This window comes from Pterocles gutturalis, unplaced genomic scaffold (genome assembly GCF_000699245.1).
Source record: "Pterocles gutturalis isolate BGI_N339 unplaced genomic scaffold, ASM69924v1 scaffold1810, whole genome shotgun sequence".
NCBI classification, from domain to species: Eukaryota; Metazoa; Chordata; class Aves; order Pterocliformes; family Pteroclidae; genus Pterocles; species Pterocles gutturalis.
This window is the reverse complement of record NW_010143031.1, coordinates 46,704-63,411: the sequence shown is the minus strand read 5'-3', so window position 1 is coordinate 63,411 and position 16,708 is coordinate 46,704. Positions and strand designations below refer to the sequence as shown.

Below are 16,708 nucleotides of genomic sequence, written 5' to 3'. Positions count from 1 at the left end.
TAGAGTATCCCCCTAGGTTTGTCCGTTGAGCAATTCCAGGTCTCTCTTTCTTTTCTGTTTTGTTCTGAAGCTGCAACTCTGACGTTCCAGAAATGGTTGAAATCAAGTATCCAGAGAGGATTTATGAAGAATGCCCTGACTTTCCATATAACACCTAGTGGCAGGCAGCTTAGAAGGGCATCCTTTCTAAAGCTGTAAATCAGTCTGTGCGGTCTACCTGAAAAGTGCTTAGGCTTTTAGTTTTTTGGGACCTCGAGGGCTAACTAAATATATAAGCTTTGTTAATGTTGCTTTATCAAGTGATACAGAATGTAGACATTATCTGACAAGTCCAGTAAATTTTTAGTGTGTAAGAGACTTGATGTTCATTGGAAAGCTTAAAGTACTTCTGTGCATTTTTCCATAAAGACCAAATTTTTCTGGAAAAACATTAATGACTTCAGGCTTTCTGCAGCTCACATCTGTCAAACATGTTGAGCTGACACATTTCACTTTAATGTTCAAAGCCTGTTATTTTGGGACTGTGTGATAAATACAGCAGTATGCCTGTACCTTTGTAAGACTGGGGAACTTCCCCTCTCTTAACTCTTCTTCTGAACTACCAAGTGCCTAGTAGTTTTTGCTAATGAATCTGTCCATGGTATTTGCATGGCTTCCTTGGCCCCTTCTATATTCATACCTATTTCCTTTCATGACTGAGCCCCATGTAGCTTTAGCCAATTGACTTCACCTTGCCTTGACCAGCTGCCGCTGCTTCTGCTGCCCTCCTGCCTTGACACCAGCCACCCTGGTCCCAGCTGCATCCTGCTGTGAGGCAGCAGCCTGGCAGCAGGGATCAGATGTTCCTAAACAGTGTGGTGCTCGGTGCAAAGATTGTCCAGTTTGGTATTTTATTGGTAGAAGGTGTCTGAAAACAGGATACTACTTCCCTGTAAGCTGTGTTAGCTGGGCCATGGGATACTGAGGGTTAAAGGACGTTTCACTTCAAACACTGGGTATCAATTATGGATATAATTGGCATATCTTCAAAATTTGTTTTAAAATAACTGGTATATTTTATTATGGGAGGAAAATGTATGAGTAGATTATTCAGCTGTCTAATGCAATCACATCCTGCTCTCCAGTGCGTCTTGCTAATGCACAAACACTGGGGGTTTCCCATCTGCTTTGGCAATGAATTCACTGAAGGACGTTCTCTGAGCCTAAGAAGCTATTACGTCTATCAGTGTTCCCCTCTCTCTTCTTAGTTTAGTGGCAGTATAGATTTGGCTTTGTGCCGCTGCTATGCATAAGCTTATCTGTACAGTTTTCATCCTGGCTTCTGATTTACTACAGGATTTCTGGCTGATGCTGTTTAGATCAGTTTTTAACACAGACAGTCTGCCTGATGACTTCTGTGAGCTTAGCTCTTCCTAGGTGTGAGGGGGGGTCAGAGCAGCAGCAAGCTTTGGCTGCTTGCCTGACTGGGTTGGTGAAGGTGTCACTAGCCATAACGGGTAGTGCAAGAGGTTTGGAGGTGACTGGCCCTAACCTGGCACTTTGTGCAGAGCTGTGTTTCTTCTGCAGCCATCATGCATAGCTGTAAAATGCTCCAGGGTTGTTAGGAACATGCTTGTATAAACCTCTGTGTTTAAATTGTCACCATTTGAAGTTTCAGTAAGTAGATTTGTCTTGCTGAGGGAACTTGTTCTGCTGTGTTCTCTTTGAGTGTGTACTTCTCTTTTCTAAATAAAACACATCTTAATCTTCCAGTTACTTTTTAACGACCTTGTTGCTGCTATGTTCTCTTGATTGTAGAGAAAGAGGGCTGGAAGTGAGCTGCCCACTAGTGTCACATCTACTACCTGCTGTACCTTCTCTTGCATTAAAACAATTTTTCCACTCTGAACTTGAAGAGAATGAGGTGTGTTCTTTTTGTTAGCTTTTTTGGGGTAAGTTTTGGTTACTGTTTACACTAAGCCACAAAGATAAGTCTGTTTGCAGATTTTTGTGGTGTTTGGTAGGATTTTTTTTCTTTGTTATACTTCATTTATTCTCTGGTTCTTACCCATCAACTTAATTTACCACCTAGGGAAACAGATCTATGGATGCAGAGTGAGACCAACAGGGAGCAAAACCAACATTAACTACTGATGTGTCAACGAAAGGATCAAACATCCATCTTCATCTTGCATTTGTCTGGAACAAGGATTAAATTGCAGATCATCCTAAAGCAACAGGGGAGCCTTTAGTAAATGGGTATCAATTTGTTTACTTACCAGACCGAAACTACTTTGTCTGTTCTTATACATTCTCTCTGCAGAACCAGAGTCTTTTATTTTCTTAGTAGATTGTAAAAGGAATGGTGCTCACTTAAAACCTTGTGCTTCTTCAGCCCCCTGGCATGGCCCTTCCATTAGGTTACACGTTATTTTTTGTCATTGTGTTTGCATCCCTTATTGATAGTGTTTTCTGGTTGGATTTTATCTAGGCTGGCTGAGTAGTTCCTGTATTCCTGAATCTCAGGTCTCTTAATGATTGCTTATACTTTTCCTTACTTGATTTTTTTTTTGTGAAATGTGGAAAATGCTTGCAAAAGACACGAACCTGGCTTCTGTGTATGTCATCCAAATTTTAGTTGCAAAGTTTGCAGAGTATGCAGGAGATCGTGCAACAAGCATTGTTTGCTTGCCAAGAACTGCCAGGCAAAAAAGTTGTATCCTTGGTGCAGACATAAAATATTACGGCAACCACCACTGCTTCAGCTCTGCTATAGTCACAGGTTTTCAGCAGTTATTATTTGCCAGCAATGGTGTACCAACTCAGTTCTGTCCTTAGGCAGGTAAAATGTCTTTGTGTCCTGGTGTTTAGCCTCTGGTGCAACTCGGGGTTTACGCATTAAAGGTGTGAACAAAGGTGATGAAGATAAGACACGAAATGGGGTATTTTGTTTGTCACTTTAGGCAGATACCAGATTTTACAAATTCATCAGTAGTTTTCATTTGCTCAGGGCCTCTCTTCCTCTGCAGGAGACTGATAGTAATGATTCACTGCAAAATATTTATAACGCACATTTGGTTGTAAGGCTCATGCATTATACCTTGGATGTTATTCAAAGGAAGTTCGGTACAGGAGTAACAAATCAGCCTCATGGATTTTTAACTCTCTTCCAGGACTCATAGTTGGGGTGATCTTGAGATATGGGACTCCCTCTACCAGTGGCCATGACAAGCCGTTCAGCTGCTCGCAGGAGGACAGGCCGTTTACAACCCTGCTGGTCAACGTCAGCGGGAAGTTCTTTGAGTATACTCTCAAAGGGGAAATAAGCCCTGGGAAGATCCACAACGTGGAGCAAAATGACATGTTGCGAAAGGTGAGGGTAGATCGTTTATTGTGCTTGGCTGAGTGTTTCTCTTTTATCTGTGTTTCCCTTCCTCCTCCCCACACCATCCCATTTGAATGTTGGGGAGTATCAAGTGTCTGTATTCCTGATAGTAGTGGCACTTCAATGCTTAATTCAAAAGCACCTTCTGTATTATATTGCTGCCGGTGAAACTGTGCTCTGTTGCATGTATGTAGTGCTTTCCCAAAGCCCTTGATTGCTGTTTGAAGACTTAATGTATGTTTCTAACATCTGTAGAATGCACAAACACAGCTGAACAAAAAAAGCTTGACACTGCCTTGTATAATACAGTATAAGGAAAATGTTATTTTCTTAGGGAAAACTTATTATTTCTTAGTGTCTTTGTTTTCCTAGGGTTTTTTAATCTGTTTATCGTCAGGAAATAGTTATTGCTTACCTCCCTATAATCCACCAAAAGAGATAGTCTGGTATTGGAAGCAAAATTTGTCTATTAGCTGCTACTCAGATGGCTATTTGGCTTCTTATTATATTCAGTGTCAAGAATTAACCACCTTTTGTGTGTATCAGAGCTAGACTTTGAAGTATCGGATTGAGACTTTAAGGTTTGTAACCTAAGAATACTTCTTTCTGCTGACTGTGAAGAGAGTTTAAGTGGCTGTTTATATGTACCTGTCTGCTATAGATATCTAAAGTTAGCAGAAGTGCATCCTGTTCTGGGAGCACATGCTTGTGTTTGTCTTCTACCCTGTGCTTAGACAGGGGGTGAAGAGAGCCTAATTAGTCTCACATGTGTGCAGGTCTTGTGTTTGGATTTTAAATGTTGGGGTTTGTTCCTTACCCTAGTGTAGTCTTTTATGGATATCTGGAACTTCCACTGAAACATGTGGAAGTGATGGATGATCCCCATTCCTGAAAACCAGTGTTATGTCTGACTTGGGAAAAAAAAATCTGCAAATATATAATATAATTTACCATAATAAGATATATTTCTCCAGCATAATTTCTATTAGAATTTTTTAATTTAAAAAGGGGACTGTATTTGGGGCTGCTGCAAGACTATAATTGGTGACGGATGTAATGTCTATTTTTCTAGATGCTCTTTAGCAGGAAGAGGTGCTGCTTTTTGCTGCTCCGTATGTATAGAGCTGACCAGTATTTTGGAGGGTCAACTTAGCCAGCTGTTTGCTATTTCAACAACCAACAATAGTAGTTGTCAGAAAATGAAAGAAGAAAAAACCTGACAATTTGTGTATGTCTGTTTCTAACTGAAGTTTCATATTTTATTTTTTAGGTGACATTTGACCCAGAAGTCTTTTTCAACATTCTGTTGCCTCCTATTATTTTTCATGCTGGTTATAGCCTGAAGAAAGTAAGTGTAATAATTTTCTGAGGAGAATAACCTTCTTTTTTTTTGGCATGAGACTGCTGATTTGTTCAGGAGTACAGTCTCCATTTCAAGCATATATTTTTTTATAGCAGTAAGAAAAATCTCATTTCTTCTGTAGATGGCTAGGTCATCTTGTTTTAAGAGAAAATACAATACTAACCCACCACAACTATAAACACATTAAACTTTGATCTTGTTGATTGTTTTTCTGTGAAAGTTGCCAGATGCTAATGTCAATTTCATCTAAAGTAGATGATGTCCTGCTATTAATTGTTTTGCTCCTTTTCAAGTATCCAAAATGCAGTAAATTATGCTGAGAGGTGGACCCAAACCTGAATCTCAGTGGGGATGTACAAGACACTGAATGGCAGAAGGGCCTGGATTCTACTCTCGCTTGAAGATACCATGAATTGGTGCTGCTTTTCAGTTTTGCAGCTAACTCTTACATCTCTTAGGAAAACATCTGTGTGGAAATCTTCCTGTCAATAAGCTCCATGTAGGATTTAATACATGGTTCAGATTTGGTTTATTCAATTTATTGAAGCTGGACAGAATTTACATTGGAGTAATAGAAGCATGTATCTGAAATGGAGAGGTGTTTCTGCATATTAATGCAAGTGTAGTATTGTGCTGTATATTTTTGAACAGGTGATACAACTTGTTTTAAATAATGATACAATCCTCTTTTTCTGATGCAGAGACACTTTTTCAGGAATTTGGGGTCCATTTTGGCTTATGCCTTTTTAGGAACAGCAGTCTCTTGTTTTATTATTGGGTAAGTGAACCCTCTAGTATGAGTTCCTTTCTATATACTAAAGTTTAAGTTAATAAAAATGTATGTTGAGCCTTCTAGATTGCCTCAGTTTTGTAATTTGTTTGAGGATTGTATTTGTGTATCCTCCAGACAAAATGCAAATATGACTTTGGCTGAGACTTATCCCAGTTCTAAATAATACTGTCCCTTGAAATGATATTGTCAAGTTGACAAGTCCACAGTACTAAAGAGCAGGGTTGAGGTTTTGATGTAATGGTCCAGTCCAAAACAAAACCTTGTTAGGCTCTTACTGGAATTGACTGTAATGTCAACTGTGGACAATACTTGTAACAGAATTTTAGCTATCAACCTTTGAGATGTCCCTTTTGGTGCCCACATGTGTGCATGTGCTCTCCCTCTCTCTCTCTGCATATGTGTATATATCTGTATATGTACACTCGCATTGAGTTTGAGATAGCTAGTCATGTTGGTTTACTTGCATACAGTCTCCTATGCTGCTAACATTGCTATGTCTGTTGTATGGATATTCTGAAATATAAAAATCCTGAATTGCATAGGTGACCTTGGTTTGTCTCTCAAATAATTTCACTCAAGAGAAATACTTTGGAGGCTATTCTTAGCTCAGAGCTTTTGGTCTACGTACTGTGTTGGGAGAAACAATATTGAGGGGGATTTTGAGCAGGGAAATGTTCCCTTTGGTGGAAAGAGGAAAAAACCTCTAGATTCTGTGCACTAGTTGTGTGAAGAGATTTCGTGCTTTGCTTACTGGTTTTTAAATGATATATTGCGGATTGTGTATCACTTGACTTGGTTCATATGGAAAAGAGGAAAATTAATTTTGAGAGCTTAGTGTTAAACTGTGGCAGCGTCCCACAGAGCTGTAGTGTAACCAAGCCTGCCTGAAATATTGTTGCTTGTGCTTTTCCTTTGCCTGTCGGAAGTGCACCAACTTGTTTGACCTGGACTGCTTTATTCTCTTTCTCTTCAGGAATCTCATGTATGGGGTTGTGAAACTAATGAAGTTGGTGGGTCAGCTCTCTGATAAATTCTATTATACAGACTGCCTCCTCTTTGGAGCGATAATATCTGCCACTGATCCAGGTAGCTTGCTGAACATTTTTTAATAACCTTCCAAAATAATCCTATTGCTAGGATTGTTGACTGCGTAGCACAGAGATATTAACAGCACTTTATTTTCAGTTATGTTATGCTAGTATCTCTGCTCCTCTTCTCTGAAATGCATGCAAATCCAGAACGTTGTGAAAATTGTTCTCGTTCGGTTTGATGCTAGACTGATATGACGTGATGGTATGTTTGGGGAAAAATGTAACTTCCCAGTTCAAATACTTGAAATATTTTTTTTTCTCAGTAGTTTTTTTAGTATGCATCAAGTTTAAGACTGCAAATAGATGAAATTATTATGCTCACTGGATAGCAGGACTGACTTCTCTAGCTGCATTGCTTGGGACATTGGATAATTTAAGAGCAATATTTGAGGCTTTTAGGCTCTTTAGGTGTGAGGAATTTTTTTTCTCCTTCAAATGAACTTCATGTTTTACAAGTTTAAGCAAAATAATGCTCTCCTGAAAAAGTAATTTGGCAAAAGCTCAAAATAATCTAGTCATCCTTCAGAGTCCATCACTCTCACATAGGTGTCTGTAGTGGTTTTGAACCCTGGCTAGCAGCAAAATACCACAGCCACTTCTTTCCCCTCCCTCTTCCCAAGGATGAGGGAGAAGATTAAAGGCGTAAAGGGAAAAGTCGTGTGGATTGAGGTAAGAAGAGTTTAAACTACAATAAAATTGAAAATATTAATGATAGTAATAATGATAATAGTAACATATACAAATATACAAATGAGTGTTACACAGTGATACTGCTCACCACCCAATGACCAAGGCTCAGCCTGTTCCCAGCTAACAGTCCTGGAGCAGGGAGAGTCCTGAAACTGAAATCCCGGAAAAGAAAAGAGCCCAAGCATCTGAGAGACTGAGAGCTGACTAAGAGCAAGATTACCCCAAGAGAGGGGCGACCCAGAGAGAGTGCTTGCACTTCCAAACAGAGCCTCATCTATATACTGGGCATGACGTGCATGACAAGGAATAGACCATTGGCCAATTTGTGTCTCGGTCCTAAACCTAAGGTTGAATTCTCCCAGCTTCTCTTGCCCCTGCAGACACTGGCACAGCAGAGAAGCTGAAAAGTCTTGACTGTCCTGGTACCCACTATAAATATCAGTACGTTATCAGCCTTCTCCTCAGCACAAATCCAAAACATAGCCTCACACTAGCTACTGTGAAGAAAGTTAACTCTCTCTCAGCTGAAACCGAGACAGTGTCTCTGCTTGACAGTTCAGTCTAGAGAGCTGATGTGTATCAGGAGCTGGCATAGGGAGTGGTGAAGTATAACGCCTGACATTTAAAACAGATTATTTGAGGTGCTTAGTGGTGATTTGTGCAAAAATGGGAACTAGCTCCCGTGATTGAGCTGAGCTCTGAACAGCTGGTGGTTGCGCAAAATTTATGCAAAAATTCACCATAGGATTTTTTTGAAGCTTGTATATGGGAATGTCTTCAAGATCGTGGTCTTTCATCTCAGACTGAAGTTTCTTGAAAGGATGGTTATAAATATTTAGCAGTCTTGCCTTTTTCAAATTCTGTGGCATAGCATATGCTTTGAGGAACAATGAGGATTATTACACTATTTTATAATGGCTAAAATAATAAAGCTATGTCAACAATCCATACAGCCTTTAAAAGTAGCAAGAGCTGCAGAGTGTTTTGTTGGTTATCTTATATGGAACATGTTCTACCAAAAAATACTGGGGCTTTGGTAGAAGTGCTTTATTTGCCCCATGCCCCCTTGATCATGGGGGGGGGGGGCTTTTCTATAAACGCTGCTCAGATAAGAGGACAACAGAGCCACTTCCTAATGGAGTTGCCCTAAAATTGATGGTGGAATTGCTTACCTATAGATAAACACGACTAGTCTGTTTCACAGTTTAATTTCAATCCTGTACTTAAATCCCTGGGTTTTATCGCTTTAGGCAAACTGGAAAGTCTGCTCCATCAGCTCACGCAGTCGTTCCTGAAGTCAGACAGTGTGTTTTTTCTCTTTTCTTTCTGTAGTTACCGTGCTAGCAATATTTAATGAGCTGCATGCTGATGTCGATCTCTATGCCCTTCTGTTTGGGGAGAGCGTGTTGAATGATGCTGTTGCCATTGTATTATCTTCGTAAGTAACTACCTGAATTTTTACTCTGAAATTACTTAATTGCTTTTGGTATTTGTCTAAAATGAATGCTTTTTCTGAGAAATGTTATTTTAAATTTAAATGGATTGTCTTGAACTGAAGTAATAAACACTTCAAACGTTTGAGATCCCTCATGCATGCATACATACACACCAGAAAGGCAAATTTTCCTTCAGTAGGGGATTGTCTCTTTTGTTGCTCAGGTGTTGCTGTTATGGAATAAAACTTTTCTGATGCCACTTCTAACCTCTAATTGTGTTACTCTTTTTCTAGATCTATAGTTGCCTACCAGCCAACAGGTGAAAACACCCATGCTTTTGATGCAGCAGCGTTTTTCAAGTCTGTTGGTGTTTTCCTGGGAATATTCAGTGGTTCTTTTATGATGGGAGCAGTGACAGGAGTTGTGACAGCTCTGATATCCTTTTTCATGTTTAGCTCTTCCAGACTAGATGCTACATTCAGGTACTAACAAGGCTTGCCCGTTTCCAACTATAACAATGTTGACACTAGCTTGTTTTAGTCTGAGTGTGAAGATGTGATCAGTATTCAGGTAACCTTTGTCTATAGAAAGGCATATAGGCACTCCCAGAAATCACCTTTTTCCAATATAACCATGGCCAAAGGGAGGCCCTAAATGGGCATGTCCTAATGTTCAGTTTCTTTTTAGGAAAAAAAAAAAAAAAGTTTTTTTCTTGTTAGGCTTGAAAGACATCTCATGATAACTGGTGTTTGCTTCTATTGTCAGCAAAATCATTAATAGCTATTTCTGACCCCACAGAGTCATTTTTGAAAGTCCTGCATTTCACCTTTCTGCTGGAAATCAGATGTCATCTGTCTTGGATAAGACTGTATCTCTACCAGAGTTAACGTCATAACATAATGTGCTTTGCATGACCTGACCTGCTCTCTTGAAGCTTATTGCCACTCTTTGATTAGAGCTCTGATGTGCTCAGCAAGTGATCTGTTTGGGTTTTGTTTTAGGCTCGAGTAGTAGACGTTATTAAGCCTGACCTGCTCCTGAAATTGTGATGCTTCTTCAGGAAAAAATTCAAATTCTTTGCTTTTAGACTAGCTAGTATATTGGTACACATTGCAGATTGCTTTGATCTGCCTAAGTTTCTGAAAACTGATCTGAAAAAATGGGCAAAATGTGATATTTTATACAGTAATCATGACACTGTGATTCTTCATTTTAACTAATATATTTTCAGCCATGCCCTGTTATATACACACTGTGCAGATTTCTCTGATACATGTCTGCATAATGGTCACCTTACAGGTATAACAGGAAGATGTGCTGTGGTGCTTTAATGTTCGATCTTCCAGTTCCACTGTTCTGCGATCGATGTGGCCCAGAACCATGATTCTTCATCTGGTTTTTAGGCTACTAGCCATCCATAGGTCTAGCTGATCAAATACTCTTGCTGTGTTTTTTGGCTTGCTGGTTGGCTACTAATTACAGCTGAAATGCATTCAGATCCATTTTGTAAAGTCATGCTTCTGAAGCAGTGGTTGGTTCTGGCTGTTTCTAATATTTGTGCTCAGGAGGATGCGTGACTGTGGGAGCAGGGAGGCTGTTCAGAAGACAGCCTCTGTGGGGTGGTTTTTTGTTTGGTGTTTTTTAAAGAAAACAACAAACCAAACAAAAACCATTAAATTGTTGCTTGATTATACAATTTTACCTATTTTCTTTTGGAAAAATACTTAATGTCATGCAATACCATAGAAGCAAACTGTAAATTTGTATTTTACTCTTTGTAGCTGATTAGAACACGTAACTTACGTCATTAGTGAAGAGACTGTTATTCCCATAGCTGTGAAGTACCCATAACTCTACCTCTCCATGAGTGAGAGGTTTCACGCAGTCATGAGACAGAATACTTAGTTTCCAAATGTGGTGCAGATGATATAGATGGACTTGTTCTGGCTTTTAGTGAGCTGTCTTGGCCTCAGTGTCTGTGGTTATTTTTATAACAGTTAAGGTATTGTACCACTTTGTATTTTCTTTTTAAATTGCAAAATCTACCTGGTTGAAATGAAGTGAAGCAGAAGGCCACATCTAAGGAAAAGTTGTCTTTGCCTTAAGTTTAAATTAAGAAAATGGAAATAATAATTTAATTTGAATTAACACTTCAGTTTGGTCAATCACTGTATGAAATAATCTTATTATTTTTTTCCTTACCTTTATCTTGCTCTCATCTTCCTCCAGAATGATGAGCACAGGTTTTCATTTCAGATTTAATTAAAAGTTTTGGTATGGCTACTTGGAGTAACAGCAAGGCGAATAAAGAGTTTGGTTCACAAGGCTGCCAGAAGAGACTGGAAATAAGGAATCTGTTCTGACAAGTGCTGTTGCCTGACTTCAGGGGAACAAGGTTCAAGCTCTTCCTCTCTCATGGAGTGACTCTGGCTATCCAGTTTCCAAAGCATCCATTCATGACTCTTGAGCCAGGCAGTGGGATAAACTTGGAGTGGAATTATCCAACTGCTCTGTGGGAAAATGGGTTCCAGTTGTTGCTCTGGTGGATGTTGCTGCTTCAGATGCATGATGTTACAATATTAGTTTGTTTAGGAAGGGAAAAAAATAATCTAGCTCAGTGTAACAGTACAGCCTGAAAAGTTTTAGAGAGATGGTTTATGTGGAGAAGTGACTGTGTGGAGAATAACAGCTGTTTAAAAAAAAATGAGAAGTTTTATATTTGATGTAATGTCAACTTTTTTTTTTCTTTTTTAAATGAAGGTTTGGGTTTTTGTTCAGAGTGCAGCCTTCTGACAAAGCAGGGTAGCAGCTGAAGGTGTGGCTGGAGTATGTGTTTGAGAGTCCTTGCCCTCCTCCAAGTTATCAGAGAATGTCAACAAGACGTAGGTGTGGGTGGGGAGCAGGTGACCAGCCTCAGGATTACTTCATCCTAACTAGGCTCCCACTGAAACACTGCCAGCTGTTTGCCTCTGGTGTTAATCATTTGTGGCTTGTTGTTAATGCTGTATTCTATGATAAAGCCCATAGGATACTGTTTCCACAATATTTTCTGGGCTACCCGACTGCTGGTTGGTTAAGAGTCCTGTGAGCCCTTAGACCTCACAGGACCTGTGAATTTCCTTGTGAAAAGGGGTGTTGCTCATTGCTTTTAATACCCCTATCCCCTACTGAGCCATGACTCTCCAAGTAGCAGTGCTGCTGTTAGCTTTGGATTGTGTAGGGCTACAGAGAGCCCAGGAGAGCAATGGTGGATGATGGTGCAGCCCTGACGTGTCCATTGATGTACTGATTGCCTCACAGGAGCCAGGGAGAGTGATACCACCTTACTGTTTCAAGTGTCCTTGCTGTGCTCTTGCTGTCCTCCCACTTGGGTTTCAGAGAAGATTGTGCTAGTTGTCAGCTTTAAGAAAGACCAGGGATCTCTCTACCACCCCTGTTAGCAGATGGTTTCTTTCTGTCTTTTCTAGTAGGGTTGCACATAACTGTCTACATGTCAGGTACAGTGAGCTGTTCAGTGTTTACCTGCTGCTGTAGTGGTGATGAGGGGGAAAAAAAAAAACAAACCCAAAATTCTCTAAGTATGTGAACAACTTTTTTGTAGTGTGTGAAGAGCTATATTTGACACTACTGAAATCTGTTCCACTTCTTCAGTAGCTGTATGAACAGTTAATTCAGTGTGTGTTTAACATTCCTCAAGTTTTGCTCTCCTCTGGAAGATGAACTTGTTTTTTCTTCCCATTGAAAGACTGAGCTGCTCTGATTGAATTGGCTTTTACTCTAAAGCACATCAACAAAAGCAAAGGAAATATATTTTCTTGTAGGCAGGATTTGTGTTTTGCCTCAAAAGTACAGAAACACCACGCAAGCCACACTTGCTGAAAAAGACTTGTCAAACAATTCTGAGCAGAAAAATTACGATAAATCTACTTCATTTTAGGGTTGCTGGCAGTCAAGAACAGCCTTTTGAATTAAATGCTTCTGAGTGTATTTTATGCTTTATTTAAAGATGGGGGGGGAGGGGAGGATGGGGACCAAACCCAAAACAACACCCCCCCCCAAAAAACAAGGCACACAATCTGAAAGGAATATCAGGTATATATCCCTTCCCTGCTGGCACTTTGCAGGGAAACATAGCATAGAGTAAGATATTACCTCAAAGAGGTGGAGCCACAGCTATGCCAAAGATATGCAGCAAAAATATCTAAAACTGATGACTGTTGCAAGGGGAGACCTTGATTCTGAAGTTTGTCTTGATGTGATAGAATTGATGTTTTTCATCACTGAGTGTTTTGTTCTCAGACTAGCATTGGTTGTTAGCGCACAAAAGCATTTTTCATAAATACTGGTTACAGAGAAGCCAAAGGACCTGTGGGTTTATTTTTTTGATCCCTTAACAAATGACTTAACGTGACGAAGTTTACCAAGTTGCACTGCTTCCCCCTGCTGGAAACGGCTCTATTCTTCTTGATGTCCTGGAGCACTTTCTTGCTTGCAGAAGCTTGTGGATTTACTGGTGAGTTGTTGGGATTCAAGCGTATGGAGGCAGAAGTCCTGTCTGTCTTAGCAGCCCTTTTGCTGCCTCCTCATTGAAACCTTCCGACGAGAAACATGCTGTTGGTGCTTTAATATTTTCTGTGTTCTGTACAATGCCATTGAAGGTGCAGCTCACTGTGTAGCTTTTAAAAGCACTGGTTTGGTTCACCCACTCAAATCCCCCCTCCCTGATTCCAACCTGGAATCTAACTCAATTGTAAATAAGGTTCATAAAATCTCAAGGTTAAGGATGATGTATACATTTAATAGAACTTGAGACAGGTGAATATGTTGAGCTCACACAGTAAACTGTCTGATTTTTTTTACATGTGATTCTGTCCGCAGGTGTGGTGGCTGTCCTTTTCTGTGGAATTACCCAGGCGCATTATACATACAATAATTTGTCAGTTGAATCAAGAAGTCGCACTAAGCAGGCAAGACTGTCTTTCACCTTCTGTACACTGTATTGCTGTAGTATTCTGTGTGCTGTTGTTTCTGAAAAGTAGCTTTTTTGCTTGTCCATTAATGTGTGACTGTTTTCTCTGTAGCTCTTTGAGGTATTACACTTCCTGGCAGAGAACTTCATATTTTCTTATATGGGTTTGGCACTGTTTACTTTCCAGAAACATATATTCAGCCCAGTTTTCATCATTGGAGCTTTCGTATCCTTTTTTTGTGTTGTGTGAGGGTTCACTGTCTTATGTGTCTGAAAACTTGTGGTGTCTGTTGGCTTTACCAAAGAGAGGATGGCGGCTGACATGAATTTCCGTCATGTCTTGCAGGCACAAGAATTTTGAGAACAGTCTTTGGTTACCCCTTATGTCAAATCCCTAGGTCTTCTGTGCTGTGCCACACAGTTGTTGGCTCTGTACCTGAGCAAGTGCCAGAAGTCATATAATTTCAATAGATAAATAAATAAATTAATATGCTTTAGTATGTGACATGGCTATTGACAGCCAGCAGTGCTTGTGTTGCTCCTGTATTTGAACTTTGAGGACCTAGAAAGGGTTCATTTTTCTCTTCAATTCCAAGGCTCCCTTAAAGAAAACAAACAAACTTCAAGTAAATAAAGGGGACTGTGGGCAAACAGAATATCTTTGAGCAATGCTCCAAAGGTGGTAGAGGTCAGGATTTCAGGTGATGGGAGGAGGGAACTGAGCTGTGGTGCAGACCATGACATGAAGGGTACATCCTGCTGCAAGGTGCTGGTGTTGGAGGTGGGTATGCAGCTCCCATTGTTGCTGGCTGACTTGGCACCTGGCTCTCAAGCTCCCCAGAACTGAACACTTTTGTAGTAGTCACATTCATGTAAGCTGGGAATCACTAGAGTCCTCTCTGCAGCCTTCCCCTGTTGAAATGTCTTATGTACCTATTTCTTGACTATATTCCCAGCTGCTTGAAAATTCAGAGCAATTAAAAGTATGCATGAAGCAGTGGGAACTAGTCTCCCAGTCTTTATTTCTCTCTGCCTGCTGCAGGAGTAGGGTTATTGGCAATGTGACAAAACCCAGTGAAAGGACATATAAAGATGGCCTAATCCAGAACGTATTGCTTTTCTTTCCTCCTTTCCACTGTTTTCTCTCATCTCTGTACTGCTTCTAGGGATTTATCACATTTTTCTTTATTTTCCTTTGGGCATTTACTTTTTTCCCCTCAAGCAGTAATAAATTTTCTTTTGCGTCTCTTCACATCCATTCATCTGACCTAAAAAAATGCTCCAGAGACCTGCAGCCATTGGATAAAGACATGAACAGAATAGTTGTACCTGGTATACTAAGCATTGTAATTTCTCATTTTCTCTGTGGCCTTCTGTCCTCTGTAAGGTTACACTATCAATCTTGGGTTTAGATTTCAGTATTTCTGTTCCTTTATCTTCCTATCTATCTACCTTTTATTGCATTTTTCACATCTTTTTCTACCACTGCACTTAACCTCTGTTGCCTCTTGAGTTTGGTTTATTTTTTTTTTTGTACCTTTGTGAGGAGGGCAGCTAGTACTAGCACCCGCATTTTGCCTCAACAGCTAATGTCCCCATTGAGTTAACACCTTGCGGTAGCAAGATGTAGAGGCATAATTAGCAGTTGAAAGAGAAAGGTTGGACTAAAGGCAGAACTAAAGCCTCAGTGTCATTGACAAAATCCTAGCCATTCTTATGATGGCTTATGATGTTTGATTTCTGCAGTCCTCAAAAGGACTGCTGTAAAAGTTGTTTTGAATAATTACATGAAGCTTTATGTACCAACTAATAATCAAAATCTTATTTTCTTAGAGATATAATTTCCTGCAGACAGTATTGCTTTAATTCAGCTATGGCAACAACCCAGTGGTGTCTAGAATTCTTATATGGCTTTATTTCCTTTCCATAAGAGAACTGCTTCATTCTTCTAATGTTGTTATCCCAGCAACAAATGATCAGTGTTTGGTGGGCTTCTGGTTGTATTGGTGTTTTAGAGTATTTCAGCACATTGCTCTAGTTTTGTCCCAAAGTGTTGGTTAGATGGTGGAGGGTGTATTCAGCTTTCTGCTTCTTCCCTGGAACCACTGGATGTTTTACAACACAGTAAGGGAGGGAAGGAGCTTACCACCTACTGTCATGAATTTCTGCAATACTCTTTTACTACTCTTTTAGAACTTCATTCTGGTGCTGACAAGTGGGTTTTGGGTTTATCATCTTAGTAACTGTGTAGTTACTCGTAAGTGCGTGCCAGCCAGTAGGAGATTTTGCTTCTGCAGGAGCCATAATGAAGTGGCCACTTGCTGGTCTTGTATTGGTTTTCCTTCTATACATAGGGCTGCACTTCTGTTGGTCTGAAACACGTAATCAAATGGTAGTGGCGGTAGCTGTTTAAAGTGTGAATTTTTTAAGTAAGGTCTTGATTTGTACAATTGGTAATTTTAATACTGGGTATAATTTCACTGTGTATTAAACTTGGTTATATTAGTTAAAATTTGCATTTTTTGCAATGAGTTCTGTGTGCACATAATTGGTGAAAGTCTGTTTTATGTAGACAGAGATGACAAGAACACTTGATATCATGATGTAAACCTCTCACTAAAACAGAAGCTTTGTGTTGGAGCCAGGTACCCAAGAGTGCATACCTCAGGAAAGTTAAAACATTCTTAACCCTCAGCTGTGAACAGATTGCAATCTTTTTGGGCAGAGCTGCACACATCTACCCTCTCTCCTTCTTGTTGAATCTGGGCAGAAGACATAAGATCAGCTGGAACTTTCAGCACATGATGATGTTTTCAGGTAAAAGCAAAAATGTTTGGTAAAGCAAAAAAATCTTATTTTTAACTAATAAGCAATTTATAGTACTACCTTCTGCTTTTATAATCCACATCCATGCATCCTGACTAGAAGATGTAATCGTTGCTGCAGCATGCCATCATGTATCTTTCAACCTTTACAGACCATGTGCCATGTCTGGAAAGAGT

General features: G+C 39.8%; 1 protein-coding gene across 1 annotated transcript in view; it reads left to right on the top strand.

The window, feature by feature from the left end:
• Positions 1-3,152: 3,152 nt before the first annotated feature.
• The window catches only part of SLC9A7 (solute carrier family 9, subfamily A (NHE7, cation proton antiporter 7), member 7), a gene marked incomplete at its 5' end in the record, with an annotated part of 39,115 nt that continues 25,559 nt past the window's right edge, over positions 3,153-16,708 (top strand). Inside the window, 11 exons of the mRNA XM_010084550.1 lie at positions 3,153-3,352; positions 4,635-4,712; positions 5,429-5,505; positions 6,494-6,606; positions 8,634-8,739; positions 9,031-9,160; positions 10,967-10,970; positions 13,140-13,250; positions 13,616-13,704; positions 13,819-13,932; positions 16,412-16,523. Coding sequence (XP_010082852.1) covers positions 3,153-3,352; positions 4,635-4,712; positions 5,429-5,505; positions 6,494-6,606; positions 8,634-8,739; positions 9,031-9,160; positions 10,967-10,970; positions 13,140-13,250; positions 13,616-13,704; positions 13,819-13,932; positions 16,412-16,523 — 1,134 coding nt within the window. The remainder of the gene's footprint in view (positions 3,353-4,634; positions 4,713-5,428; positions 5,506-6,493; positions 6,607-8,633; positions 8,740-9,030; positions 9,161-10,966; positions 10,971-13,139; positions 13,251-13,615; positions 13,705-13,818; positions 13,933-16,411; positions 16,524-16,708) is intronic.